The sequence below is a fragment of the Loxodonta africana genome, chromosome 15, assembly GCF_030014295.1.
Source record: "Loxodonta africana isolate mLoxAfr1 chromosome 15, mLoxAfr1.hap2, whole genome shotgun sequence".
In the NCBI taxonomy this organism is placed as follows: Eukaryota; Metazoa; Chordata; class Mammalia; order Proboscidea; family Elephantidae; genus Loxodonta; species Loxodonta africana.
The window spans coordinates 15,848,806-15,876,586 of record NC_087356.1 but is presented as its reverse complement, the minus strand read 5'-3'; the positions used below and the strand labels follow the sequence as shown (position 1 = coordinate 15,876,586).

The following is a 27,781-nucleotide window of genomic DNA, read 5'->3' as shown; positions in this document are numbered from 1 at the left end:
AGGCCAAGGAAGGAGGCCTGGACCATCTAGGCCCAGAAACAGAGGCCAAACCTGGCCTCGAGCCAGCCATGCCTCTGCTGAGCAAGCTATTTGTCACCTAGCAATTGTTTTCCTCAGGGGTTTGCCTCTACAGTGTTTAAATAGCTAAAGATAAAAAGAAACGAGCAGAGCCACAGGCCCCTAAACTGTAAGCTGAAGCTGCAAGAACAGAAGGACAATGTCTATCTGTCCAGCACCTAGACTGGTGCTGACTATCCCACAGAAGGCCCTGAAGAACCATCAGGTGAAAGCATGGATGGACGGATGGACGGATGGATGGAGGAGCAACACACTAAGTTGTCCAGTTTCCACACAGTTGAACAAAATGTTGGATTCTTGCTTTTAATTATATCATACCAGCTTGGCAGAAAAATCTAGATCAATGCTATCAGCTTGTCTCTTTGAATAGTACAGAAGTGAAATAATATGGTTCCCTCAAGTTTACAAACTGCTAATGTGTTTTTAAAATTAAGTCCTTACCATTAACTGACATTTACATAACTTTCTGTCCGCTATTCACTCCAATCTCTGCTACATACACACCTTTTTATTTTGTGCTGATAACTGTCACCTTTATTATGAGGCTCTGAAAAGGCTGCATATGAGCTGGCACCCTTCTAGGTAGCCATTAGACACAGGGTGTTAAGTGCTTGTAAGAATAAACAATCAAATTGTCTAGAAAACATAATGTGATTTATTATCAGTACTAGGAAGAGGATTGCACAAAAGTAAAGTAGCACCCTGTGAAACACACACACAGCTGTACTTTGGAGAAAACCACACTGCCAGGGGCTTTGCTCCAAGCTCCCAAGTTTCAAGGAGGTTATGGAAGCTTGGATCCTGACTGGGGATCCAAGCCTTCCAGAGAACTTTCCTGTGTAAACAAGAGTGTTGAACTTCATCAACAAAACCGGTAGCCTTGAGAAGATTCAGATTCTATTTGCATCCTTGCTTACTTGGACTTTGTAAATACAGGTGGGAGACCACGTGACCAAAAACACCTGTGAGGGAAGCTCAGATGAGGGAGCTAAGCCTGAAAGACAGGGGCTTAGTCCCATTTGAGGTTTCAAACAAGGTCTGGCAGTTTGTTTTGCAACTACCAAAAAGTGTTAGAGTAAGGCGATTTGTTCTGGAACTACTGAAAAGTATTTGAATAAGATAAATCTCCTCAGCCATAGGAGGCCCCTCACTTCCACTTTAGTTTTTGTTCCCTTAGTTACAGATCCATATTTTGGCATTCTGTCACACCAATGGTCACCTCATTAACCAGGGAAAAGTAAGAAAGGAGAACAAATAAGGTATTTGGTAAAATCCTTGAGAATTGAAATGTTTGTGGACAGATATTTCAGTAAGACCTGAGCCTGCCCATTCCTGGCTCCCACCTCCACTTCTGCACTAACTATCAGGACTCACTGTCTGCACCTCCCTCAAAGCTCCCACTGAACCCCTTAAAAAAACAAAACAAAAACCAAACCCCTTGCAGTCAAGTCCATTCTGACTCATAGAGACCCTATAGGACAGAGTAGAATTGCCCCATAGGGTTTCCAAGGAGCTGCTGGTGGATTTGAACTGCCAATCTTTTGGTTAGCAGCCAAACGCTTAACCACTGTGCCACCAGGGCTCCAATTGGCAACTTTCTCACATACCAAAAGGTAAAGAATACATTCCACACTGGAACAGTGGGTCAGCCGGACTGCCAATAACTCCCCAACATTCACTGAGCATCTTCTGCCCAGGAGAGGCAGCAAGGTGTGGCAGTTCAGAACAGAGACTGCGGGGCCAGGGCACCTGGTTTGAAATCCCAGGTCCAAAATTAACTGCGACCTTCAGCGAGTTTCGGTTTCAGTTTCCTCTTCTATAAACCAGGGGTTAGAGCAACGCCATGCCCTTAACTACACCACGACCTGGCTCTTCCACACATGTATCAAAGAGAATTCAGATACCTAGGGGAACAGAATTCCGTTCCAGGTGGTCATCGTGTGAAATTCTTTCCCTGGCCAAAATATTTCTGGAACTCCTTTGTGGCAACTGCTGCAGTGTGCAGGCTTGTTGAGGCTTTTCAGCGGTAACTACACTTCATCCTCCGAGGGCAGACTTGCTTTTCAAAAATAGTCAAAAATCACACAAAGTAAGACTGTGGAACGCGTGCGGTCAGTTATCAAGATGGAAAACGGCATTTGAGTCTAAAATGTGCGGGACTCCTAGTCGCCCTCGTGTAGCTTGTACACAAGGCTGCTTACACAGTTCTGAAGGTTCAAAGATCTTGGTAAGCACAACCTTCAAATATTTGCTAAACATCTTCATTTCTTAAAGTTGCACTCCAACCACGTCTTTGTTGTGAAATTGCTCACTAGAGATTAATAAGTAAGCACAAATAAGCCCATGCTTACCTTCCTTACTGGGTCATCTGCCCCTGTCAGGGACTGTAAATTTGAAAAGAGGCTTTCATTCTGTAGGAAGGAGCTGTGGGGTTGGGAGAGAGACAGATGCCAGCCATACCCAGAAGCAGAATCTTTGATGTGCTGAAAATGTTCACTACAGATGACCTGGTAAGCCAGGTAAGCACCGTGCTTACCTTGCCTATTGGACAATCCACCCCTGCTTAGGGGCAAAGACCACACCAAACCCCATACATCAGCCCAGGGAGGGAGAGACCACGCCCCTACTCCAAATTCCCCTTGGGTTTTCCCACCTCTCCGCTTAGTTTGTTCTATTCCCTTTATTTGAAAGGCTTGTTTTGCCTCCCTCTCGTTTCTTTTCCTGCTGTAATAGCAGCTATTATTCCAGCCCAGGTAAAATACTATGTCCTTCCAAGAAATTCCCCTTGACTGCTTGCCCTAAAAATGTCCCCTCACCTCCTGAATTCCTTTAGAATGCCGTTGAACCATTCAAGATGCTTAGGGCAATGTTTACCTGTAGCAGTTATTTTTCCACAAGGATTCTCCCCATCTCCCTTTGCCCTGTTGCTCCCATCCCTCTCCTCCTGAAATGTAAGCTTTTTAGAAGCAGGGACCTTGACTCAAGCACTTTAGTATCCCCCATAAGTCCTAGCAAGTAGTAGATGCTCAAAACCAAAAACCAAACCTGTTGCCGCCGAGTTGATTCCAACTCATAGCAACCCTACAGGACAGAGCAGAATTGCCCCATAGAGTTGCCAAGGAGCCCCTGGTGGATTTGAACTGCCTACCTTTTGGTTAGCTGGCGTAGCTCTTAACCACTAAGCCACTAGGGTTTTTCCGTAGATGCTCAAACACATTATTAAATAAAAGGGGCAAAAATGGTTGAACAGTTTGCATAAAAGTCCTGTGACCATGGAATACTGACAGTACTAGAAGTGAAACATAGCCTACCCAACTCCAAGATGAGCTTTTGCTAATAATCATGAAGAATAATAATAATAAAACACGCTCTCTACACTAGAATCTAAGTTTCACACAGGCAGGTTCCCTGCTCTACGCTCAGTGCCTAGGACAAGGCCAAATGCATGGCACAAACTCAATAGTATTTGTGGAACACATGAATGAATGTCCTTCAACATCTTGTACCTAGGGTGAAAAGATTTTATTTCACGCCCATGACATGTTAATCTCTCTGAATTTTGCCAGATCCAGCTTGTAGATCACCAAGTTTTAGTCATATTTCCTATACGAACTAGATGGTGTGTTTATATATACGCCCACCAATCCCCCAGACACTTTTTCAAGACACATCTTCTAGCAATTCTTTCTCTCCACCTATTTCCTGTTTTAGAAAAGACTCTGGAAACTAAGATGGTTCAAGAAGCAAATAATAACTATTTCATGACACGTGCAGTTCTTTACTAATATGTCCGCATTCACCACCCTCAGGGTTACTGCTATTATTACGTGAAGTCAGCATTCCCACTTCCGTACAGTGCTTTTATGTTCATTAGAAAGGAAACTCTTCCTCTGAGTTCACATACGTGTAAAGGAGTGGTCCCCAACTCTGGTTTTCAGGACCTAAGGCATCTCCAATATAACAAGAGAGCTGTGAGATTACATAATTATATAATAGAACATAATAACAGAGCTGTGGGATGCTTTTAAAATGTTCACCTGCTTTAAATTTTAAAACTTAAAAATTCTTGTGCCATGGTGTTTAGAGGAGGGAAAGCTGTCCCAATAAGAAATGGATAGAAGCACTGCAACTCCAAAGAAAAACAGATTATATACCCGCATCAATAAAATAAATCCCTCAATAGTTTAAATGACAGGTTCAAGGTAATAAAACAAATTAAAGTCAGTAGATTAGAGTTATTCATCTCTCTTAGACTGGTGTTAGCTCTATTCATCTTTTTCTAGCATGGGCCACATCAAAGTCCTTCTCGCCTTTCTTTGCAAAATCCCGTCATAAGCGTCTATAAACCGGTTGTCTGGCATAAGCACTCCACATGACGGAAACTTGGTTCCTCCATGCCCGAAGAGGGTGATCAAAGGAAAACGACTTTCCCCAGTACTGCTGCACGCTCTAGGTGCTGTTATGGGTTGAATTCTGTCCCCCCAAAAAAGGTTATGTTCAAGTCTTAACCCCTGGGACCTGTGAATGTGTTTATTTGGAAATAGGGTCTTTGCTGATGTTATCAGTTAACATGAGGTCACACTGGAGAAGGATGGGACTGAATCCAATACCGGAGCCCTGGTGGTGCAACAGGTCTGCACTTGGCTGCTAACCAAGCATCTGGCAGTTCAAACCCATACCCTTTTCTGTGGGAGAAAGAAAGACCTGTCAACCTGCTCCCATAAAGATTACAGCCTAGAAAACCCTGTGGGGCAGTTCTACTCTGTCACACGGGGTTGCTATGAGTCAAAATCAACTCAACAGCACCCAACAACAACCAAATTCAATATGACTGGTGTCTTTATTGAAAAACAGAAGAGACACAGGAAGGCGGACATTGGCAGAGATTGGAGAGATGCTGTCACAAGCCAAGAACACCTGGAGCCATGAGATGGAGGAGGCACGGAAGGGTCCTCCCTTAGGGGCTCTGGAAGGAGTCTGGCCCTGCTGATGCCTTGATTTTGGACTTCTGGCCCCCAGAACTGTGGGAGAACACACTTCTGTTGTTTTCAGCCCAGCACTTTGTGGTAGTTTCTTACGGCAGCCCTAAGACACTTTGCGGTACTTTGTTACAATGGCCCTAGGAAACTCACAGAGGGGTTTTTCCAGGCAGAAGGCTTCTGGTTTCTCCCCCTACCCCAGGCCCCAGGACAGGGGACCGCACGTGGCTGGCCCTATCAGGGGGTGAACCCCCAAGACGAAGGAAATCAATGGAGTCAGCAGGGCTGCTTGTAACCAGGGGGAGACAGGCTTATTTTGAATGTTGGTTTCATTTTTCCCCAAAGAGGGCAAGGACATGCTTCTCTTCCTTCCTCAGACACTATGAGTTTAATCAGGGGTCCATTAACCAGTAAGCATGGTATGCACCGGTTTATAGTGAGCGAGGTACACACGGGCTGAACTGTGTTTACTTACTAATCTGTAGTGAACAATTTCACCACATCTCTGCTATACAGATGAGTAAGTAAGTAAGCAAAAGTAAAGAAGTGGTGAAACCCATGAGAAATCGCTCACTACAGATTAAGCAAGTAAGCACAATTCAGCCCGTGCCTGTCTTGCTTGTTGGGTAATCCATCCTCGAGTTTAATACAATTCCAAATCTAACAAGAAAATGCATGTTTGGTTGGAAGAAGTTCCTGCCAGATCGAAATCCTGGGCGTTACCATCGAGCTACAGAAATGAAAGATGGGAAAAGCCTCTTATAGCAGTGACAGCTGGGCCAGCTGCACAGAAGCCCTCAGCTTGCTTCAGGCTGCGCCTTCGAAGGTCTCACCCACCTGGATGCCCAGATGGCCGTCTCCTCTGTACTCCACACAATCAGAGTTGTGGCAACTACAGGGGAGTCCTGAACTAGCAGGGGCCCTCAAGGAGCCAGTTACAATCACAACTGGATAGCCAAGTTTTCTGGGTACTTTTTCATAACCAGGAGCCCTGGTGGTGCAGTGGTTAAGAGTTCGGCTGCTAACCTACATTAATCCTGCCTCATTAATATAACAAAGATAATCCATTTCCAAATGGGAGTAAAACCATAGGCATAGAGGTTAGGATTTGAGACATATTTTTGGGGAACACAATTCAACTCATAACATTTCTCAAAGTGTATTTGAAGATGGATAAAGTCATCGAGCATTTTTTTTGTGTGTGTGAAAATATCCCCATCTATGGTAAGATTGTTGAGTTTAAATCATTGTATTGAAAAAGTTATGCCCTATCCCAGCTCTTAATTCAATCTTTGCATTTGGAAACCCTGGTGGTATAGTGGTTAAGTGCTATGGCTGCTAACCAAAAGGTCAGCCGTTCAAAACCACTAGGCACTCCTTGGGAACTGTGAGGCAGTTCTACTCTGTCCCATAGGGTCACTATGGGTCGGAATCAACTCGACAGCAATGGGTTTGATTTAGTTGCATTTATAATCAAAATTCTACAAAGTAGAATAAATTGATTTTTATGATGTGTAGTTTCATTTCTAAAGAACAATTTTTACATTTATTATGTAATGGTGATCTCAGAGGCCCGGTGGGACAGTGGTTAAGCACTCGGCTGCTAACCAAAAAGGTCAGCAGTTTGAATCCACCAGTTGCTCCTTGGAAATGGCCTTTTTCCCTGTACTGACAGTGCTCTTCTAGCGAGGTCCTTTAGGACTGTTGGGTTCTCACTTTTCACAGTACTTTGTTTGTTGCTTGTTTATTATGAACAGCTAAGCACAGCGAACTCTTTTGTTCTTGATGTCAAAAGCAGGGTTTAGCAATGGATGCCACTCACAGGTATGAGCAGAAAAAAGAAGTCAAGAAATGATTAAGCCCTTACTAAATGCCACACTCTGGTAGGCCCTGCCTTCTAGATGGCTAGCTGCAGTGCAATCAGTTTCTCTTATATATGCCCTTTCTGGCCTCAGGTTTACAGTTCTGCCCAAAATGTCTGGCTGCCACAATCTTGCAAAAAGATTGGTCAATTACTATACAAACAGGGTGCATAAAATTAACCAGTAAGGATTAAATTTTCTTGTGGGGATTGGTCAGTTTGTGGCCCAGCTGGGAGGACCATGCCTTGAAATTAATAAGGAGTTTGCGTATATAAGCAGCTAGCCCAACGGAGGCTTCAGAGAGAGGCAATACAGAGAGAGAGGGAACCTCCTAAAGCCACGGGAACCACAGGACCAGCAGACAGCTGTGGTGGGCTTGCTGGCCCACAGAGCGAAAGAGAGCTGAGTGCCTTTGAGCAAGAGGCTTGCTGGTGGAGAGAGGTGCCTCTGGGCACTTGTTGGTGGAGCTAAAAAGCTGTTAACACTTGCCAAAGCAGGGTAGAGGCCTAGCGGGCACAGTGGCAGAGGCCTAGAGAAGGGCCATTGGCTGGCATGGCCAAGAAACTGAGAGCAGACCTGGTTGGAAGCTGTCCTGATTGATGAAGGTAATCCTGTCTCCTGAGCTGTAGCCTATTACCTCCCTAATAAACCTGTAACTATGGATCTGGTCTGTGAGTTCTGTGTGGCCACTGCCAACAAATTACCAAACTCAGAAAAGAACTAGAGAGTGCCCTGTGGAGGACAGCTGGGGCCAGAAATGGTGAAAAAGTTGGAGAGTAAAGGTATGTCTGACTTCTGCCTCATAGGAACCACCTTTGTGCTGAGCAGGCTTAAATCTCTTCTCAGGAATCTAAACGGGTTCTAATGTTAGATTACACCAGCCAAATTCTTATTGGAGAAAGGTGATTTATATGTGGGATTCAACCGGAACTCTATTAAAATCAAGGGTATAATGTATTGAGGGATTTCTAAATACCAGGCACAGTGCTAAGCCCTTTATGTATCTTCTGTGGTAGGCAGAACTAATACGCCCATGCCCTAATCCCCAGAACCTGTTCCACGTTAGGTTACACGCAAAGGGGAATTAAGGCTTCAGACGGTATCACTGTTGGTAATCAGCTGAGCTTGATACTGGGAGATTATCCTGGATTTTCTGGACGGACCCAACATAATCATCAGGGTCCTTACAAGCAGAAGAGGGAGGTAGAAAAGAGAGAACCGGAGAGATGGTAGTATGAGAAAGATTCAGCCTGACATTCTGGTTTTGAAGATGGAAGAATGGGGCCGTGGGCCAAAAAAGATAGGCAGCCTCTAGAATCTGGAAAAGGCAAGGGAATGATTTCCCCCTAGAGCCTCCAGAAAGGAATGTAGCTCTGCTGACGCCTTGGTTTTAGCCCAGCGAGACCCATTCTGGACTTCAACCTCCAAACTATAAGTTCTAAGTGTGTTGCTTCAAGCCATTAAATTTGTCGTTTTGTTACAGCAGCAATTAGGAAACTAATACATCTTTCATTTAATTTTATTCTCACAGAAACCACATACAATAGACGTTAAACAAACAAACAAAAACAGTTGCCATTGAGTCATTTGTCACTCATAGCTACCCTACAGGACAGAGTAGAACTGCCCCGTAGCGTTTCCAAGGAGCACCTGGTGGATTTGAACTGTTGACCTTTTGGTTAGCAGCTGTAGCTCTTAACCGCTATGCCACCAGGGTTTCCACAATAGACGTTAGTATCTCCAATTTACATTTGCAGCAACGGTGACTTTGAGAGCTTAAGTAACTTGTTTACAGTTGCACCGTGGCAAAGCTGAGATTCAAACCCTTGTCCTTCTTATTCCAAAGCCTTTCTATTACACTACTGGCCTGAAACAAAAGGCTCACTCCAAAAGCCCCTAGCAGGGCACCCAGCATGTAGAATACATTCAACATATAAGCTTTGCTGGAGCAAAGAAAAATCCCAGCAGGGAAAATTCCAGCAGGTTCTGGATAGAGTTCACTATCGGTAAAGAAACCAGTTAACTAGCTGCCTCATGTGTGTCAGAGTAGAACTGTGCTCCTTAGGGTTTCCAATCGCTGATTTTTCCAAAGTAGATCTCCAGGCCTTTCTCCCAAAGCACCTCTAGGTAGACTCAAACCTTCCAACTTTCGGTTAGTAACCAAGTACATTAACCATTTATACCACCTAGAGACTCCTCAGTGGAATACAGGGTTAACAATTTAGCAGTTGGATAAAATAACGTGGGCCCAAGTCAATCTTCTTAGTGAAGTCAGTTTTCCCTATGAATAATGAGTTGTGTAGGCAATTACTTCGGGCCCAAGTTCAATAACTTCAGGAAGGTGTTAATTACTTCAACGTTAACATGTTAAACTTGAAGGCTGGTGACCTGACTTTTCATCTGGTTAAAGAGCTAACTTGGACATGTGCCGAAATAAATGACTGAACTTCAGTTTCATGAGTGCCTAGGATTAAACAGGACGCCTAAGACTTGCCGGCCACAGGATTATGAGTCTGTGACAAATGCTATTGCAAAATTCTCGATTGTTCCTCAGGCTTATAAAAAGAGAACTTTAAGTGGATCTTGGTGCTTCTCTGAATCCAAAGAAAGCTTCCTGAACATGTGACTATGACCCTGGCTTTCTGTGTGATTCTAAGTGTGTCCCAATTCCTTTGAAACGATTGGTTTCATCAGCAAGTGTGAATCAATTCAAAGACCCAACTTCAAGGCTTCTAACCCGGAGAGGGGTCCCTCTCTAGGCCTCTTATTTGTTGCTGCCTCAAAATGTGTCATATGCATCTCTCCTTGCATCTCATTCTATTGGACTCTGCCCAGCTAATTTAATTAAAACAAATCAAGGGTACAGGAGATGCGTAACTACCCGAATATGACGCAAAAGCAAATTGCTAACGCCACTCAACTACGAAGCCTCTTGAATCAAGCTATGGAGACTTTCCTAGCAGGTGCCCAATCAACAAATGTGGTCCGTTTTTAACTCAGTTTTATCCAAGCTTCTGAGCATGTCTGCAACCAGAAAACCAGTAACACGTGGCACTAACGCTATCTCACTGACCAACGATTGGTGGTTTTAGTCCCAGCCTTCTTGGGGGATTGAAAATATGCTCAGATTCTTTTGCTTTGGACAGGTGTTTTCTTCATGAAACGCTTCGGACAGAAGAGCATTAGAAGGTGGCTGTCGGCAGGTGTCAGGAAGCTGGAGCAGCGGATGTGGGTTTGCACTTTCCTCTCACCTCATCAGGTCAGCAAAACTCACCAGGTAGGAAACTCAACCAGTACAAAAGCAAAAGTCGCCATGTGTGTAATAGGTATAGCCTGGCTCTGCAGACCCAGCACAGAAGCACTCACACTGAACTTATGCTCCTTGTTGAGTTGATAATTTGTATATACCATGCTTATCCTCGACCTGTACTATATCCTGATCCCTCCATGCTGATGCTACCATCAATCAAACTGTACATATATGCCGTGATTTATCACGTGCCTTAGCACATATGCCATAATTTATCATGTGCGTTAGCATATACTACTTCATTTGACACTCTCCAATCACCTGCTGACCTGAGGGGGCACGATTCCCTTTACCACGAGCACACTAAGGCTTCGTGGTGCCTGCTGTATCACCTGGATCCCCTGCTCTCCCCACTAATCTCTGCTGGCAATAGTCAGTGATTAAGATGGGGTTCTCTAGAGCTGAAACGTCTGAAGATGAAATCTCAGCGCTGCCGCTTCTTGTGCAACCCCAGAAGTTTCTCAACCATAGTTTCCATATCTGAAAAATGGGAATGATGACAGTCGCTATTACATAGAGTTGTTATGAAGACAAAACAATTCCATACATGTAAATGTTGAGAACAATGCCTGGGACATACTGTGTGCTATTATGATTACTAGACAGTATTATTCACGATCACGATTCTCCTTCCACAGAAGACCATTCTAGAAATCATGGGTAACCTATGTTTTTCATAATACAAATTTTATCAACTTTTGATGCTGGTCAGTCATTTCTTAAAAAAAAAAGAAAAAGTGATTCACCTGCCTGTAAACGTTGTTGGAGCTTTGGTGGCACAGTAGTTAAGAGCTTGCCTGCTAACCAAAGTTTTAATCCACCAGGGCGCTCCTTGGAAACCCTCTGGGGCAGTTCCACTCTGTCCTACAGGGTTCACCGTGAGTCAAAATCAACTCCACGGGCGATGGGTTTGTTTGTCTGTTTTGTAAACACTGTTACATTATTTTTCTGTCTTTCCTACAAATAGAAGAAGGTAGTAAAATGGAGCCTTTCACCTTAGAAATGGAAATAGTCCATAATATGCAAAGTCCAAGGCTCTGCTACTCAAAGCCCACTGCTCTTGCCATGGGGGGGTAGGGGGAGCGGCAAGGAGTGCCTAACTGTAAATTAGCAGCTTTCACAAGGATGGTCACCTTGTTGTTGTTGTTGTTGTTAGGTGCCATGGAGTCACTTCCAACTCATAGCGACCCCATGAGCAACAGAATGAAACAATGCCCGGTCCTGCACCATCCTTACAATCATCGTTACGCTTGAGCTCATTGTTGCAGCCACTGTGTCAATCCACCTCATTGAGGGTCTTCCTCTTTTCCGCTGACCCCGTAATCTCCCAAGCATGATGTCCTTCTCCAGGGACTGATCCCTCCTGACAACACATCCAAAAAATGTAAGACGCAGTCTCACCATCCTTGCCTCTAAGGAGCATTCTGGCTGTACTTCTTCCAAGACAGGTTTGTTCGTTCTTTTGGCAGTCCATGGTATATTCAATATTCTTCGCCAACACCACAATTTAAAGGTGTCAACTCTTCTTCGGTCTTCCTTATTCATTGTCCAGCTTTCACATGCATATGAGATACAACTGAAAATACCATAGCTTGGGTCAGGTGCACCTTAGTTTTCAGGGTGACATCTTTGCTCTTCCACACTTTGAAGAGGTCCTTTTCAGCAGATTTATCCAATACGATGCGTCTTTTGATCTCCTGACTGCTGCTTCCATGGCTGTTGATTGCGAATCCAAGTAAAATGAAATCCTTGGCAACTTCAATCTTTTCTCCATTTATCATGATGTTGCTCATTGGTCCAGTTGTGAGGATTTTTGTTTTCTTTATGTTGAGGTGCAATCCATACTGAAAGCTGTGGTCTTTGATCTTCATTAGTAAGTGCTTCACGTCCTCTTCACTTTCAGCAAGCAAGGCTGTGTCATCGGCATAACGCAGGTTGTTAATGAGTCTTCCTCCAATCCTGATGCCTTCATATAGTCCAGCTTCTCGGATTATTTGCTTAGCATACGGATTAAATAGGTATGGTGAAAGAATGGTCAATTTAGCAATTCCAAAAAGAAATAATGCTGACTAAACAGACAGCCTAATCAAACTGCTGACAATTAAGTCTTCCTGGATGGAAGACAATCCCAGCCAGGCTAGAGGGAAGGGCGCTCTGGGCTCGGCTGTCAGCAGCACTTATATCTTAATACCTGGCTGGAGGCTGTGGCCTAGCAGAAGCCCTCCCCTAGGTGCTGGCTGAGTTGAGCTGTGTGTTTTCCAAGGTGGTCCTCATTAAACTGGGTCTAGATGGCAGGCTTTTTGGACAGATGTTTTTAAAATATATTTTATTATCATGGGCACTAAAAACTGGAAGGAGACCCTGTGTGGTGCAAACATTTAACATGCTTGGCTGCTAACCAAAAGGTTGGAGGTTCAAGTCCACCCAGAGGTGTCTTGGGAGAAAGGCCTGGCAATCTACTTCTGAAAAGTGAGCCACTGCAAGTCCTACAGAGTACAGTTCTCCTCTGTCACACATGAGGTCTCCAGGAGTCGCAGTTGACTCAACTGGCACATGGAAAAACTAGAAGGAAACAAATTTTACCAACAATTGGAAAGAAAGATCCAAGAGAGTGAGTGCGACATTCATAAGGTCCAACTATACATTACTGTTTCTTCTTCATATTATATTATTCACAGTGTCTGTCAATCACTCAAAGCAAATTTGTGCCTTTGTCAAGAGGGAAATAAAAAACTGATTCATTGTCAATGTCTTCCACCCCCATTTTCCACTTTCAACCCTATTTTTAAAAACACTTTTAAGCTTTTTAAATGAACTCTTAAATCCTTCAGGGTCAAAATCTACAAAGCACAGTCACCGGGTTCACTGGAATATAATAACCATACAACACGTAAAGAATATTTCCAACACCCAGTATTCAATCCTTAAGCAACAGCAAATTCTCTGCATTATAGAATCAGCTTCCTATTTTCAGCTTAGGAAAAACAAAGCGAAAATGAAGCATGAAGAAATTCTGACAGTTGTCAATGGCTCTAGGCTAAAAACAATAACCCAGGAAGTGTTAGGAATGTCCTGGCCCCAGCTAGCTATCTTAAAGTCCCTTTATTTCAGAATCTCAAGAAACAGACAATAAACATTAACTTCTTAAGAGTGTGTTTTGTTCCTAAATAACAAAGGGAAATGTTTCAGAATGTCTTTAATTAGTTTTCCATAGAGATTCAGTCCACTGGCTAGGAACTAGGTGTAATTCACAGTACCTGGCACTTTCCTGGGATACCTGACTGTTATTACACAAAGCAACCGGAAGAAGCCTAAATCCCTGTACACCCTAGGATTAAAGAAAAATACATATATGCATATATACATTTAGGTATATAAAAAAGCAAAGCAAACCTGTTGCCGTCAAGTCAATTCCTACCCACAGCAAACCTAGACGACAGAGTAAAACCACCCTATAGGGTTTCCAAGGAGCTGCTGGTGGATTTGAACTGCTGACCTTTTGGTTAGCAGCTGTATTGCTTAACCACTGCACCACCATGGCTTCTATGTATATATAAACCAAAAACCAAACCCGTTGCCACAGAGTCAATTCCGATTCATAGGGAACCTATAGGACAGGGTAGAACTGCCCCACAGAGTTTCCAAGGAGTGCCTGGTGGATCTGAACTGCCGACCTTTTGGTTAGCAACTGTAGCACTTAACCACCATGCCACCAGGGTTTTCTATGTATATATACAGGCACAGGCAAAAGTACACTGTGGCATAACAAAAGGCAAACAGGGGAGTCAGGCAGCACAGAACTGAGACGAAAGTACAGAATCTTCTCTCAAAGCCACAAGCTAATCAAAAGTGTACCTCTCAGCAACCCCACTCCACCCCCCACCCCAAAACAGCAGCAGGTCTGGGCTCTGAGGACCCACAAGGTGCCCTTCAATGAAATGTAGATCCCAAGACTTGGGTGCTCATGGATGGTTTCAGGCACTCACTCAGGTTGTCCCTTTGTCATTTAAATATGGGTGATGGAGACAGGCCACTGTCACATCAGAACCCTGAGTGGGGAGGTTGACAGAGATGTCTGAAACCGTGGTCTAACCAAGCTCCATCTGCAAACTTCTGAGCTCATGCAGGCGGCAAGCTCTTGAGAAAAGGGAGGGTGCCTCTCAGGATAACCGGTTTGACTGTTCTGCGAACAACCAGTCAATTCCGTGAAAAAGCAGCACCACAACGGTCGTCTGACTGAATTGACCAGTTTTCTCAAAGCCTCAAGCGGCAAAAGCCCTGGAAGAGAAAGGGCGCAGGAAGGACGGCCATGGCCGGCAGGGGACCCAGGGCAAGGCGGGAGCCCCTGCCCTGAGCCTGGCCAGTGTGGGGCAGCAGCACCACTTGGGGGAGCAGGACAGGATGCTTTTGGGAGTGAAGAGAACTCATCCCTGAGGAAGGAGCCAGAAGGACTGGGCCTCCATAGGAAGATGAGATCCTTTTACTTTTTAACGAGTCTGATGTTTTCTGTTGTGTCTGCTCCAACCCCTAAAGCCATAGAAAGTGCGTGCGTGCGTGTGTGTGTGTGTGTGTGTGTGTGTGTGTTTGGGAGGGGGGTCCAGCAAAGGCAGAACTGGAGGGCGGGAGGGGGCTGCTGCTGCTATGGAAGTCACAACCAGTGAGAAGGCCATCTGCTGGCAGAAATGTCACCTTCGCCAGCTGGCTCACTCACATTGCAGATGGCAAGTCATTCAGGACAGATCAGATCTCCACTCCCGCCTCCTCTCCCCCACCCTCCTGCTGAGACTCAGGGCTTCCTGGGTCCTATGTGATCCTTTAGGCTACCCAACCTACAGAGGCCACCACACCTCTGCCACATTTTGGGATGCCTCACATTCCCAGAGTGGTTGTGCCAAGAGGTGACTTCAGGGGAATGCTTTAGTCTCCAATAGGGGTGGCCCTCCCCCAGCTATCTCCAAAGAACCTGCCATCTAAGTAAAACCCATGTCCCCTTGATGGGCAAATGTGGTTCAAGACAAGGTGAGCCACACCAGCAGCTTTCTGAAACTGCACCCCTAAAACCGTCCTAAATGCTTCACCATCAATGAGGCCTAGTATGTCTGTAAGAGCTGGGGGTGCGGGTGGGGGCGGTGTTGAAGCGATGAGACAGAAAGAGAATGCCATTAGCAGTGTTGTACAAGTACTGTACTTTGTCTTTCAAACACAAATAAGGTGGGGGGATCAAGAACTGCAGCTCTGTCTTTTTTTTTTTTTCCTACCAGTAATTCATGGATCAAGCTGTACCTGTCGGTGCCTGCTAGACAGACACACTGTGTGCAGTAAGATGAGCAGAATGCAGGAACAGATGAGTAGCTGCACGGCGAATCCCTGGCTGGAAGAAATCTTTTGTCCAGAATCCTCTCTGGAAGCAAACACTGATCATCAGGCAGCCAACAACCCACCTGCTTTGAGAAGCATTTAAGTAAAAAGGTGACTCTGGTGCTGAGAACCCGGGCTGGGATGCAGGGGTTGGAGCAGGGCCAGATTATGCAGTAAGCAAGGTACACACGGGCTTACTTGTGCTTACTTATCTGTAGTGCACACTCTCACATGGGTTTCACGTATGAAATTGTGTACTACAGATACGTAAGTAAGCACAAGCAAGTTTGTGCACACCTTGCTTATTGGGTAATCCGTCCCTGGGTTGGAGCATTAAAATGAACTCAGAAAAATCCCAGGTAGAGACAACTGTACAGGGATTACTTAGCCCATGGTTCTCCGCATTGCAAGAACTCAGAACAAGTAAGCAAGTAAAATACCAAAAAAAAAAAAAAAAAAAAAAGGGGAGAATACCAAAAGAAAAGGAAGATAAAGAGAGAAGGGCAGATAAGGCTCTGGAGAGCTGAGACAAGATTACCTGTGGCAACAATCAGTGGCCAGACAAGATTACCTGTGGCAACAATCAGTGGCCGAGGCAGCAGCATTGTTATTCAGAACACAAGGTACATACCCCTGGGGCTTAAATGTTATTATCTGTGGCCAGTAGTTAAGAGCTCAGCTGTTCTATAGGGTTGCTAAATGTTGAAATTATCTCGCTGGCAATTTTGCCCCAACCCACTGCCCTGGAGTCGAATGCAAAAAAGGGAGAGAAGGGAGTTCTGTGGCAACAGGTGGGGCAGGAGTTAGAAAAGCACACACCTTCGTTTTTTATAATAAAATCAAAGTAGTGGTCTCTGACATTTAAGCCTCCAGCTTATGTGTAATTGGCAGGAATCTGGGATGGTCTACTATTGTACTTAGTTATCTATTGCTAAAGTGCAGAGCGGAACTACCTTATAGGGTTTTCACAGAGGTTAAGAGCTCAGCTGCTAATCAAAAAGGTCGGCAGTTCAAATCCACCAGGCGCTCCTTGGAAACTCTATAGGACAGTTCTGCTCTGTCCTATTCGATCGCTATGAGTCAGAATAGACCCAACAGGAAGGGGTTTGCTTTTTGGTTTTGGGAGCAGATCACCAGGTCTTTTCTCCCTTGGAGCCACTGGTTAGGTTCGAACCACCAACTTTTAGAACCACCTTTTAGCAAGCAGCCAAGTGCTTAACTGTTGTGCCAATAGGGCTCCTGCTTAATTATCTACCTGCTGTAAAGGAGAATAACTTAGAAGGCTGGGCTCCAGCCCTCACAGAAAAAGAGGAAGAAACCCCCCAACGTGGAATGATGAAAGGTTAAGCAAGAGGATACCTGGCACACAGTAAGTGCTCAAGAAACACCTGTAGAATGAACAAATCTAATTCCCCAGAGAAAGAAAATTCCTCCTAGCTTCTCTTTGAAGCCCAGAGAGTTGAGGTTGCCTAAATCCACCAGCTAGTAAGTGGCAGAGCAGGCGGGGCCCAGGACAGGCTCTCCCACTCCCTCTCCCAGGGTTTTCCCCTACGGCGGCCTGAGACCACAGGGAAACTGCTGGAGTGGCAGATGTACCATTCTCTTCTTTGCCAGCAGGGGAAAGAAGCTGCATTTGTAAACTCCTTACTACAGGCAGGGCCAGAGTTGGACAGATGTTTTGTTTTGATTTTTTACTAAAAGGGAAAACTGGGAGAGACACATTGAAGACAGGCTGCCAGCTTTCAGCATCCTAACTCTGTAAACAGCAGTGTGTGCGTGTGTGGCAGGCGGGGGGACGGGGGGGCGCGTAGGTGGAATCATCAACCCTGAAGGTGAGCCCTGGCATTTTTAACAAGTACCCCTGGGTTCTGAAGCAGGTAATCTGTGGACCACAGTGCACGAAATGATGACTTTAGGGCAACTCTTTCGTTGTTATAGTTCAGGAAGCGAAGGCCATGGAGGGTATCTGATTTACCTAAAGTCTTTTGTTTTTTAAAATCTTTATTGTGCTTTAAGTGAAAGTTTACAAATTTATATACACCTTGCTATATACTCCTAGTTGCTCTCTCCCTAATCAGACAGCACACTCCTTTCCACTCTATTTTCGTGTCCATTCGGCCAGCTTCTGACCCCCTCTGCCCTCTGATCACCCATTCGGACAGGAGCTGCCCACATAGTCTCATGTGTCTACTTGATCCAAGAAGCTCACTCTTCACCAGTATCATTTTCTATTTTATAGTCCAGTCCAATCCCTGTCTGAAGAGTTGGCCTTGGGAATGGTTCCTGTCTTGGGCTAACAGAAGGTCTGGGGACCATGACCTCTGGGGTCCTTCTAGTCTCAGTCAGACCATTAAGTCTGGTCTTTTTACAAGAATTTGAGGTCTGTATCCCACTGCTCTCCTCCTCCCTCAGGGGTTCTGTGTTGTGTTCCCTATCAGGGTTGAAGCCAGGCACCATCTAGTTCTTCTGGTCTCAGGCTGATGGAGTCTCTGGTTTATGTGGCCCTTTCTGTCTCTTGGGGTCATAATTACCTTGTGTCTTCGGTGTTCTTCATTCTCCTTTGCTCCAGCTGGGCTGAGACCAATTTATGCATCTTAGATGGCTGCTTGCTAGCGTTTAAGACCCCAGACACCACTCTCCGAAGTGGGATGCAGAATGTTTTCTTAATAGATTTTATTATGCCAATTGACCTAGATGTCCCCTGAAACCATGGTCCCCAAGCCCCTGCCCCTGCTACACTGGCCTTTGAAGTGTTCAGTTTATTCAGGAAACTTCTTTGCTTTTGGTTTAGTCCAGTTGTGCTGACGTCTCCTGTATTGTATGTTGTCTTTTCCTTTACCTAAAATAGTTCTTGACTACTATCTAATTAGTGAATACCCCTCTCCCTCCCTCCCTCCCCACTCTTGTAATGATCAAAGAATATTTTCTTCCTTGTTTAAACTATTTCTTGAGTTCTTATAATAGTGGTCTCATATAATATTTGTCCTTTTGCAACTGAATAATTTTACTCAGCATAATGCCTTCCAGATTCCTCCACGTTACGAAATGTTTCAGATTCATCACTGTTCTTTATCGATGCGTAGTATTCCATTGTGTGAATATACCATAATTTAATTACCCATTCATCCATTGATGGGCACCTTGGTTGCTTCCATCTTTTTGCTATTGTAAACAGTGCTGCAATGAACATGGGTGTCCATATACCTGTTCGTGTAAAGGCTCTTATTTCTCTAGGATATATTCCAAGGGGAAACCCTGGTGGCGTAGTGGTTAAGTGCTAACCAAAGGGTTGGCAGTTCAAATCCGCCAGGCGCTCCTTGGAAATTCTATGGGGCAGTTCTACTCTGTCCTGTAGGGTCACTATGAGTCAGATTTGACTCGACGGCACTGGGCTTGGTTTTTTTTTAATATTCCAAGGAGGGTACCAGTCTTATAAAGTCTTATAGCCAGATTCTGGGTTATTTCTTGAGCTAACCCTATCAGCCTCATTCCACAGAGTATTAGAGCTACATTTCAAAGGCAAAGACATTAATTCCTATTTCCTAGAGAGAACTCAAATGTTCTGGAGTACAGAAACTCTTGCTCCAGTAATTTCATAGCACTGCCCCTTTCAGAGTTCTGGTGGCGCAGTGCTCAAGAGGTCAGCTGCTCACCAAAAGGTCAGTAAGTTTGAATCCACCAGCTGCTCCTTGGAAACCCTATGGGGCAGTTCAGCTCTGTCCTATAGGGTTACCATGAGTCGGTATAGACTTGACAGCAATGAGTTTTGGCCCCTTTAAAAAGTGCTTTATCGATTTTTTTTGACTAAGGTACGTTAGCACTAATTGTGTTTTGAGGACTTCCCCAAAGATGTTGAGAAGTCTGGACTAGAAGATAAGGACCTTTCAGAGGTGAACAAAAAACAAAAACCAAACCCAATACCATTGAGTCAATTCCAGCTCACAGAGACCCTACAGGACAGAGCAGAACTGCCTCATGAGGTTCCCAAGGAGCGGCTGGTCGATTCAAACTGCTGACCTTTTGGTTAGCAACCAAGCTCTAAATTACTGCACCACCAGGGCTCCGAGAGGTGAACACCTGCCCTGAACACTCATTGTCTCTCAGAGCAGAGCTGGGGATACAACCAGTGCCTAACTCCTAATCCAGGGCTCTTCCCAGCACACCACACTGCCTCTCAAATTATGTTCATTGTTAAGTAAAAAGAAAACCAGCCAAATCCAGAAAACAAAGCAAAGGATATACATGAAAATGCAAGATGGCAGGTTAAAATAAATGACTTGCAATTGCGTGGACTGCAGGGGAAGACTCAAAGAGTAGCTGGCCCAATGTGGGAAACCGATAAAGAAAAAAAATATTATTATTTGGGGATGGGAGTTGAAACGGGGGAGGACAAAATTCTGAAAAGCTCAGATAACTTTACTATGAAAAGTTTACCAACTTCTGATTGTGAAAAGACTGTGAAAGAGGGCTTTTGAAGGAGGAGATGGCAGCCGACACAGAAGTGAAAGGCAAGCCCCAGTCTTAAAAAAATACAAGTGTGCAGAAAAAGGCAGAAGGGATCTGAAACACTTGATTACAAGGAAATATAAAAGCGTTGCACAGCAATGGCCCCAAATACCAGAGGTTGTACTAAAGCGACAGGATCATGAGTACTTTTTATTTCTTGTCTTCATTGGACATTTTTGTAAAGTGATGTCACATTTATACATTATAATTAAATAAAACATAAAGTACATTAAAATCAGAAAGGGAATTAACACTGGGAAGAACAGAGCAGCACAGTGCTTATTACCAATCATGTATTATATTTAAACAGTGTTTTGCCAATTAGCACAAATTGTGCCCTAGAGGTCAGCACGGAAAAGCTAGGGTGGGGTGTCTCCATCCTGGGCCAGCTGGCAAGCAGCAGGGCAAGGGCTAGTTGAGGTGGGTGGCATTTTTGTCGCTTTCAACTCTTGAAGCCAGAAAGCCTCATCCCAAAGAGAACAAGCAAAATTTTCAAGGTTAGGCATGGGGGTTGGAGGGCATTGCTCCTGCCACATAATCGCAAAACTGAGCAATGACCCAGGGTGATCTGGGGTGCACGAGCCCTGCCACTAGCATATTTAAAGATCTTGTGCCAGGTGCATGATTCATAGGGCCACCATGATTCATCATTAAAGAAACAAGGAAAAAAAATGAAGCTAGGAAAAAAAAAAAAAACTGCAGCATAATGCTAGTCCAGGGAGACAGGGCTGGAAGCCCTGTTGTTATTGATACTGAGGGTAGTTAAATGAGAGAAAATAATCTCTATCAGATTTCAATTACGGTAATGATTAGCTGTGCCAGAAAGAGAACTGTACCAATAGTTTTAAAACTTTCTTTCAGAAAAGGGAATCTCAAGGGGACAGTCAAGTCAACAGATAAGAAATGTAAGTCAAAATAAAAGCACACATTGGCCATACAGAGCCATTCTTTCATTGCATGTGGTTTTTATTTCATTCCAGAATTCTTTAAAAGAAAAATTCCAGGAGTACCAAAAAATTAGCTGTGAAATCACTCTGACCTCACTGTTTAAAATGACAATGTAAAGCCAAGACTATTTCTATCATTCCTCCTTTCCAATGTCATTTGCTTCTGAACGGACAAACATCTCAAGCCTCCGATGGGTCCTGCAGGTGCTAACTACAAAAAATGCTCTTAAATAAGAGACCCCCCAGCGTTCTGTCCCTTCCTTTACCATCACTCAGCTCCTACAGAGACACATGGCCTCCACACTCGGGCAGTCTCTTCCAAGTTGGCTGGCCTTCCCATCCCACGCATTCTCCAAGGACATTATTAATAGAAGTATGTCCTGGGCCAGCACCTGTCAGGCTGTGGTCCTGAAGTCACCAGCTGCTCCTGAAAGAGCACCTTGCTGTAAGGGGCCCCTGCACACACTTGGGGCTTAGACCCTTCCCTACTTTCTACCCTGACAGTCCCCCTGTTTCCTAGCACCCCCAAATATATATTCTTTGCACTATTCCTGTAATAATATTTTTGGACCTGCTGCTGCAAGCAAATCCACCCCTCAGATCTTTCAGTTCCTCTTTCATGAAAACTCTCCATCTTCCCTTGATGCAGATCAAGGAGCTGTGTGAGGCTACACCCCTCACGGTCTAATCCAGCAAACAGGCCAGGGAAGGTAGGAAGCTGTTTCTTCCACTGTATTTCCTTTACACTTTAAAAATGGATTCCCTATTTTATTCTGGCAAAGTCTAACATGGTGCATATTTTCTTCTAAGTGGCTGCCTTCAGGGAGGGGCCTGCTGACAGAAGATGACTGCAGTGTCTTGAATGGGAGAACGCCACTCAACACCCTGCCTCCTCTCAGAGGACTGAAGGCCGCCAAGAGAACTGAGCATCAAGCGTGGAGGGAGACGTGAGGGTGACCTCAGAGTTCCTACTCCCTTTTCTCCTCTGCCACCTGACATTCGCTTTTCAGCATTTCTTATAGAGATGGTTTCTGCATATTCAAGAGTTCTGGAATGTGACTTGCACTGGACCCTCCTCACATTAGGGACTCACGCGGGGAACCCGGGAAGGGAAATGTGAGGTGCTGGGAGGAATCCCGAAGGCTCTCCATCAGTGCGTGCTGGGATCTCTGTCCCCATAAATGAGGTGCTGCAGGGAGAGCGCTCTAGATGGTTTCGCCCCTCAAACTCCTCTCAATCCTCTCCCCCCCACCCCCCGCCCCCGGCAAGACAAGGTCGGCTACGTGGTAAAGTGTACGTTGTTTATATAACGGACCCTCTCTTCCGACCACCTTCCCCTGCTAGGCAGACTGCTGACACCCGGACTTCAGCGGCGGCCGGCGGAAGCGCGAAAACTGCGCAACCCTCTCTCCCGAACCCCCCGCGAGGCCCGCGCTCACCGTCTCGGGGTCGTTCTCGAACACCTCCCGGGCCTCCTCCTTGTTGCACAGCTCTTCTATGCACTCCCTCTCCAGGTGACCCTGCTTGGCCTCCTCGAAGACCTGGTAGGCTCGTCGCTGCCTCGGCCGCAGGAACTGCGCCGCCTCGCGCGCCCGCAGCAGCACCGCTGCCCGGTCACCCGCGCGGGCGCAGAGGGGAGGAAAGCGGGCGGGGAAGTAGCCGGGCAGGAGGCAAGGGGGCGAGCGGGGAAGAGAACAGGGAACAAGGCCATTAACCCGGGCCCCTTGCTCCTCAGGCCCCGCACGCCACACTGCGGGCACCGGCTCCGTGCCCTTGACCTGGGGATGCTGCAGCGGCGGCGGGTGCCCGGGGCGCGCCGCAGCCTCTGTGGCTCCCTCGGCTGCTGCAGGGCCGGCTCGGGAGCACAGAGCAGGCGAGGACTGCGGGCAGCAGCGCCCCGCTTTCCACCCCGCGTGTGTGGGGTCGCGCAGGATGGTACTCACTGTGCGAGGACTCGTTGGCCAGCAGGAGCAGCAGCAGCGCGGTGCCGAGGGCGGCGGCGGGGCCGGGCTGCGGCGGCTGCATGGCGAGCGGGGTCCCGGGCCCGGGCGGCGGCGGGGAGCGCGGTGCGCTCGGCGGCGGGGAGCGCGGTGCGCCGGGCGGAGGCGGCGGCGGCGCGGAGGAGCCGGACGTGCGGGCCGAGAGCGCGCCGCGCGGTCAGAGCGCCCGGGAAGCTCTGGCGAGCCGCGGGCGCCGCGGGGGAGTCGCCCTTTTCATTTTGTCCAATCGGTTCTGAAGCTCACATCCCCGCGACGGCGCGGCGGTGCACCTAGGGCGCTTCCGAGCGTTTCTGGGCCGCAGGCGGCGGCCGGCCGGGAAGGCAGCGTGGGGGAGGCGGTGCCGGCGGGGGAGGGGCCGGGGAGCGGCCAGGGGCAGTCCCCGCCTCGGATGACAGAGCGTCGGGGAGCGGGCGGAGGCCTGGCCAAGCTCCTGAATTCGGTTGCAGAGCCTTTGAGTGTTTAGTTGGGAGGATCAAAAGGTTGAAGAAGAAAAGAGGTTATCAGGAACGTGGCGATTTCAGCACACCCACTGATTAGACTAGTGTGTCCTTCAAGAAGGAATTTCTCTCTAATCAATGATTGAATTTTTTTAATTTGGGGTGAGGGTAAAAGAAAAGAAAAGAAAAAGGAATACGCAGGTATAACTTAAAAACCAAACCGTTGCCTTCGAGTGGGTTCCGACCCAAAGTGACCTTATAGGACAGAGTAGAATTGCCCCATAGGGTTTCCAAGAATGTAATCTTTAGGCGAGAAGGTCATCAGATCTTTCTCCCGGGGATTGGCTGGTGGGTTCCAACCAACCTTTCGTTTAGCAGCGCAGCGCTTAACCACTGCGCCACCAGGGCTCCTGAGGCACCACTTAAACCAGGTACAAATGGACAATTTTCCAGGTACAATTTGAAAATGTAAACCTCTTTTCCAGCTCCCCCCCTCCCCGCCCCAGGCATCTACCACCCTTTGGCGATTCTTAATTCTTGGTCACATTTTCTCAAGACTTAAAACCCAACAGAGAAAGGATAAACTGAGGTCAAACTGAATCCCTTCGAGTCCAGAGAGTGAGATTAAATTATTTTCTTTTGTAATCTGTTTTCCACAATGATGATATTCAAAACCTTGAGGTTTCCCAGTAGATGTTTAAGTTGAAAGCAATATTTTGATTGTTCTTAGAGACCAAGACTTTCTGTCTCTCGTCTCGGAATATTTCGCAAAATCACAGACAAAAAACAAACAAACAAAACCTAAACAGGGCAGACCCCTCACGGGGACTTGGACCCAGGCAGCAACCCGCCCCCCCGCCCCCGACGTGCGCCATGGGGGGCAGAGGGACGGCGCAGAACGAGTTTTGGGATATTCTGGTCCGGAGATCCCCCACACCCCAAAACAAAGATGAAAAAATGGATAGCAATCCATCCTCCCTCCTGCACCCCAAATGACTGGTCATTTTATCCGGTGGGTTCAACACCGTGAGATATCCGGACCTCAGTTTATCGTGCCATCTGTAATGGGAGGATGAAATGTCACTGCTGGTAGAATTATTTGAGGTCGTTGGTTTGAAGATGGAGTTAACGAGTATATATGTTAAATTCAGGGAACGAATAGGTAAATCATCTGCAACTACGGCTGAACTAGAATTACAAGGCGTAGTGATTAAGAACTCGGCTGCTAACCAGAAGGTTGGCAGTCCGAACCCACCAGGCCCTCCTTGGAAACTATGGGGCCGTCCTACTCTGTCCTGTAGGGTCGCTATGAGTCGGAATCGGCTCGATGGCAACGGGCTTTCCCAGTGTGGACTACAGATTCAAACACAGAGGGAGTGAGGAACACGCGGCTGGGTTTCCCTAGGCTGATTCAGTCCTGAAAGCACCCCGGTGTTTAGAAGAATATTCATTATGTTAATTTCCCTGCTGCTTGTTCTTCAGGAGAGCTACTGATTTAAAATCTGGATGGGGTAATAAATTCTTGGGTTGTATGCAGATCCCAAATTCTCACAAAAAGACCTTAGTTAATGGTCTGACTGAGACTAGAGGAATCCCGGTGGTCGTGGTCCCCAAACCTTCTGTTGGCCCAGGACAGGAACCATTCCCGAAGACAACTCATCAGACATGGAAGGGACTGGACAGTGGGTAGGAGAGAGATGCTGAAGAAGAGTGAGCTATTTGTATCAGGTGGACACTTGAGACTGTGTTGGCATCTCCTGTCTGGAGGGGGGATGGGAGGGTAGAGAGAGTTGGAAGCTGGCAAAATTGTCACTAAAGGAGAGACTGGAAGGGCTAACTCATTAGGGGGAGAGAAAGTGGGAGTATGGAGTAAGGTGTATATAAACTTATATGTGACAGACTGACTTGATTTGTAAACGTTCACTTGAAGCTCAATAAAAATTTTAAAAAATAAAATAAATAATTCTTGGGTTGTTCATTTGCAAGACTCTTTAATTAATTAGTTCATTAATTAATCCATGGGACACAGAGTTAATCGGGCACCTATTATGTGCCAGGTAGTTTTCTAGCAACTTTATCCATTATATCCTAGGGGCTCTAACCCAGGAGTCTGTGGATAGACTTCAAGGAGTATGGAGGCTCCTAGAAATTGTTTGCATTTATATTCTGCTTTTGTGTATGTGTGTGTGTAGGGGAGAGGTTATATAGTTCAGACATCTCTCAGAGACTTTTGGTCCAAATAAGGATGAGCATTCCTCTATACATTTATCTGGGATAATAGGCGCTTGACTTGTGGGCCCACTGCTTTAGATGATCAGGTATCAGCATGCTCCTGCTGGGTGGCGCCCCTCAGGCCCCCACTGGTCCTGCTGTTCTTTTAGGCTGGACCTGGTTCTCCTTCCCTGTGTTCCCAATTCACCCACTTTCACTGCGTTGCTGCTGTTGATGTTACTAGCTGCCTCTGAGTTGGCCCCAGACTCACGATGGTCCCATGCACAACAGAACGAAACACTGCCTGCACCTGCGCCATTCCCACGATTGATTGCAGATGGGGTTTTCACTGGCTGATTTTTGGAAGTAGATCACCGGGCCTTCCTTCCTAGTCCATCTTAGTCTGGAAGCTCTTCTGAAATCGGCTCAGCATCATAGGAACATACAAGCCTCACTGATAGGCAGGGGGTGACACTCATGTGCCTGGGCATATATCCAGCGTCTCCTGGATGAGAGGGAGAATTCTACCACTGAAGCACCACTGCCCTCTTTACTGAGTTAGTATCCCAACAACAGCAATATCCACTGTTATGTAGAGATTTGGTTTAAAATAATACATTTCCATACACTGGCTCATTTGGATTTTGATAACTGGGGAACTCAGCAAATTTGGAGACCTTTTTGGAGGTGGGCTGACCCAAGCTAACTCCAAATTGTTCAACCTAGCTACAGGGGCAGAAAATTTGCTCTAAGGTAGAAATGGAAACTGGATAACGTGTTCCCAGAATGGAAAGAGTTGTCAGGCACTACATTATAGACCCTGAAATAGCCATGGTGAAGTAGATAGTTCACCCCCCACAGCAGGCAGTAGATTAGACCCAGGGCAATGAATGATTTATATGGATGGTTAACCATTTCCTGGCCAGGAAGATGGACAGCTGGCAGCTACTCTCGCTCCAGGCATAAACTAGGATAAAAGGTTAGAGGTGGGATGGGAAATGAGGAGTCTATAGACAAATGGAAGTTCTACAGTCTCCCTTCTATCATTACCATTTGTATGTAGGTCATGATTCCAAGGCCATAAAACCATTCATTCATTTATTCATTCAAGAAATATGAGTTAAGTACCTATTATTTTGTCTGTGCTGGGTGCAGACCAATCCAATCACTTCTGTCTTTTTTTTTTTTTTTTTTTTTTTTGCTGTTAGTTTTTTCAAACAGCTTTGTTGAGGTACAATTGAAATACAATAAACTGTACATATAGTTGTGACATACAGTACAAATGGTTTTCACTGTACAACTGCTGACCTAAAGGAAACCCTGGCTGTGCACTGGTTAAGGGCTACAGCTGTCAACCAAAAAAGGTCAGCAGTTGGAATCCACCAGGCACTCCCTGGAAACTCTATAGGGCAGTTCTGCTCTGTCCTGTAGGGTCTCTATGAGTCAGAACTGACTTGACAGCAATAGGTTTTTATTTTTTATTGACCTAAAGTTTGGCAGTTCGAACCCACTAAGTGGTGGCACAGAAGAAAGGCGTGGCAATTTACTCCCGTAAAGATTACAGCCAAGAAAACCCTGTGAAGCAGTTCACATGGGGTCACCATGAATCCTAATTGACTCAATGCGACAGGTTTGGTTTTTCGTTTTTATGACATATGTATAAACCCGTTGCCATCGAGTCGATTCCAACTCATAGCGACCCTATAGGGCAGAGTAGGACTGCCCCATAGAGTTTCCAAGGAGCGCCTGGCAGATTCAAACTGCTGACCTTTTGGTTAGCAGCCGTAGCACTTAAGCACAATGCCACCAGAGTTTCTGACGTATACCCATAAGACCATCACCACAGTCAAGGTAAGGAACACATTTGTTACCCCCGCCAAAAAGTTTCCTCATGCCCCTTGCCAATCCTGCTCTTCTGAACTTCTCTGCCCAAGTCCACATCCCCAGTGTCAGGCAGAACTAAGGATCAGCTTTCTGTCATTATAGATTAGTTTATATTTTCTGGAATTCTATATAAAATGAGTCATCATACAGTATGTATTCTTTTTGTCTGGCCTCTTTCACTCAACATAACTATTTTGCGATTCATCTGT

General features: G+C 46.0%; 1 protein-coding gene across 2 annotated transcripts in view; it reads right to left on the bottom strand.

Annotated features, from left to right (window-relative positions):
* Positions 1–23,080, bottom strand: part of GAS6 (growth arrest specific 6) — a 77,327-nt gene extending 54,247 nt beyond the window's left edge. For both annotated transcript variants that reach the window (XM_010593595.3, XM_064268619.1), the window contains exons 1-2: positions 22,984–23,080; positions 22,480–22,646 (exon numbers count right to left, since the gene is read on the bottom strand). In XM_010593595.3, coding sequence (XP_010591897.1) covers positions 22,480–22,646; positions 22,984–23,065 — 249 coding nt within the window. In that variant the 5' untranslated portion in view covers positions 23,066–23,080. The remainder of the gene's footprint in view (positions 1–22,479; positions 22,647–22,983) is intronic.
* Positions 23,081–27,781: the final 4,701 nt, after the last annotated feature.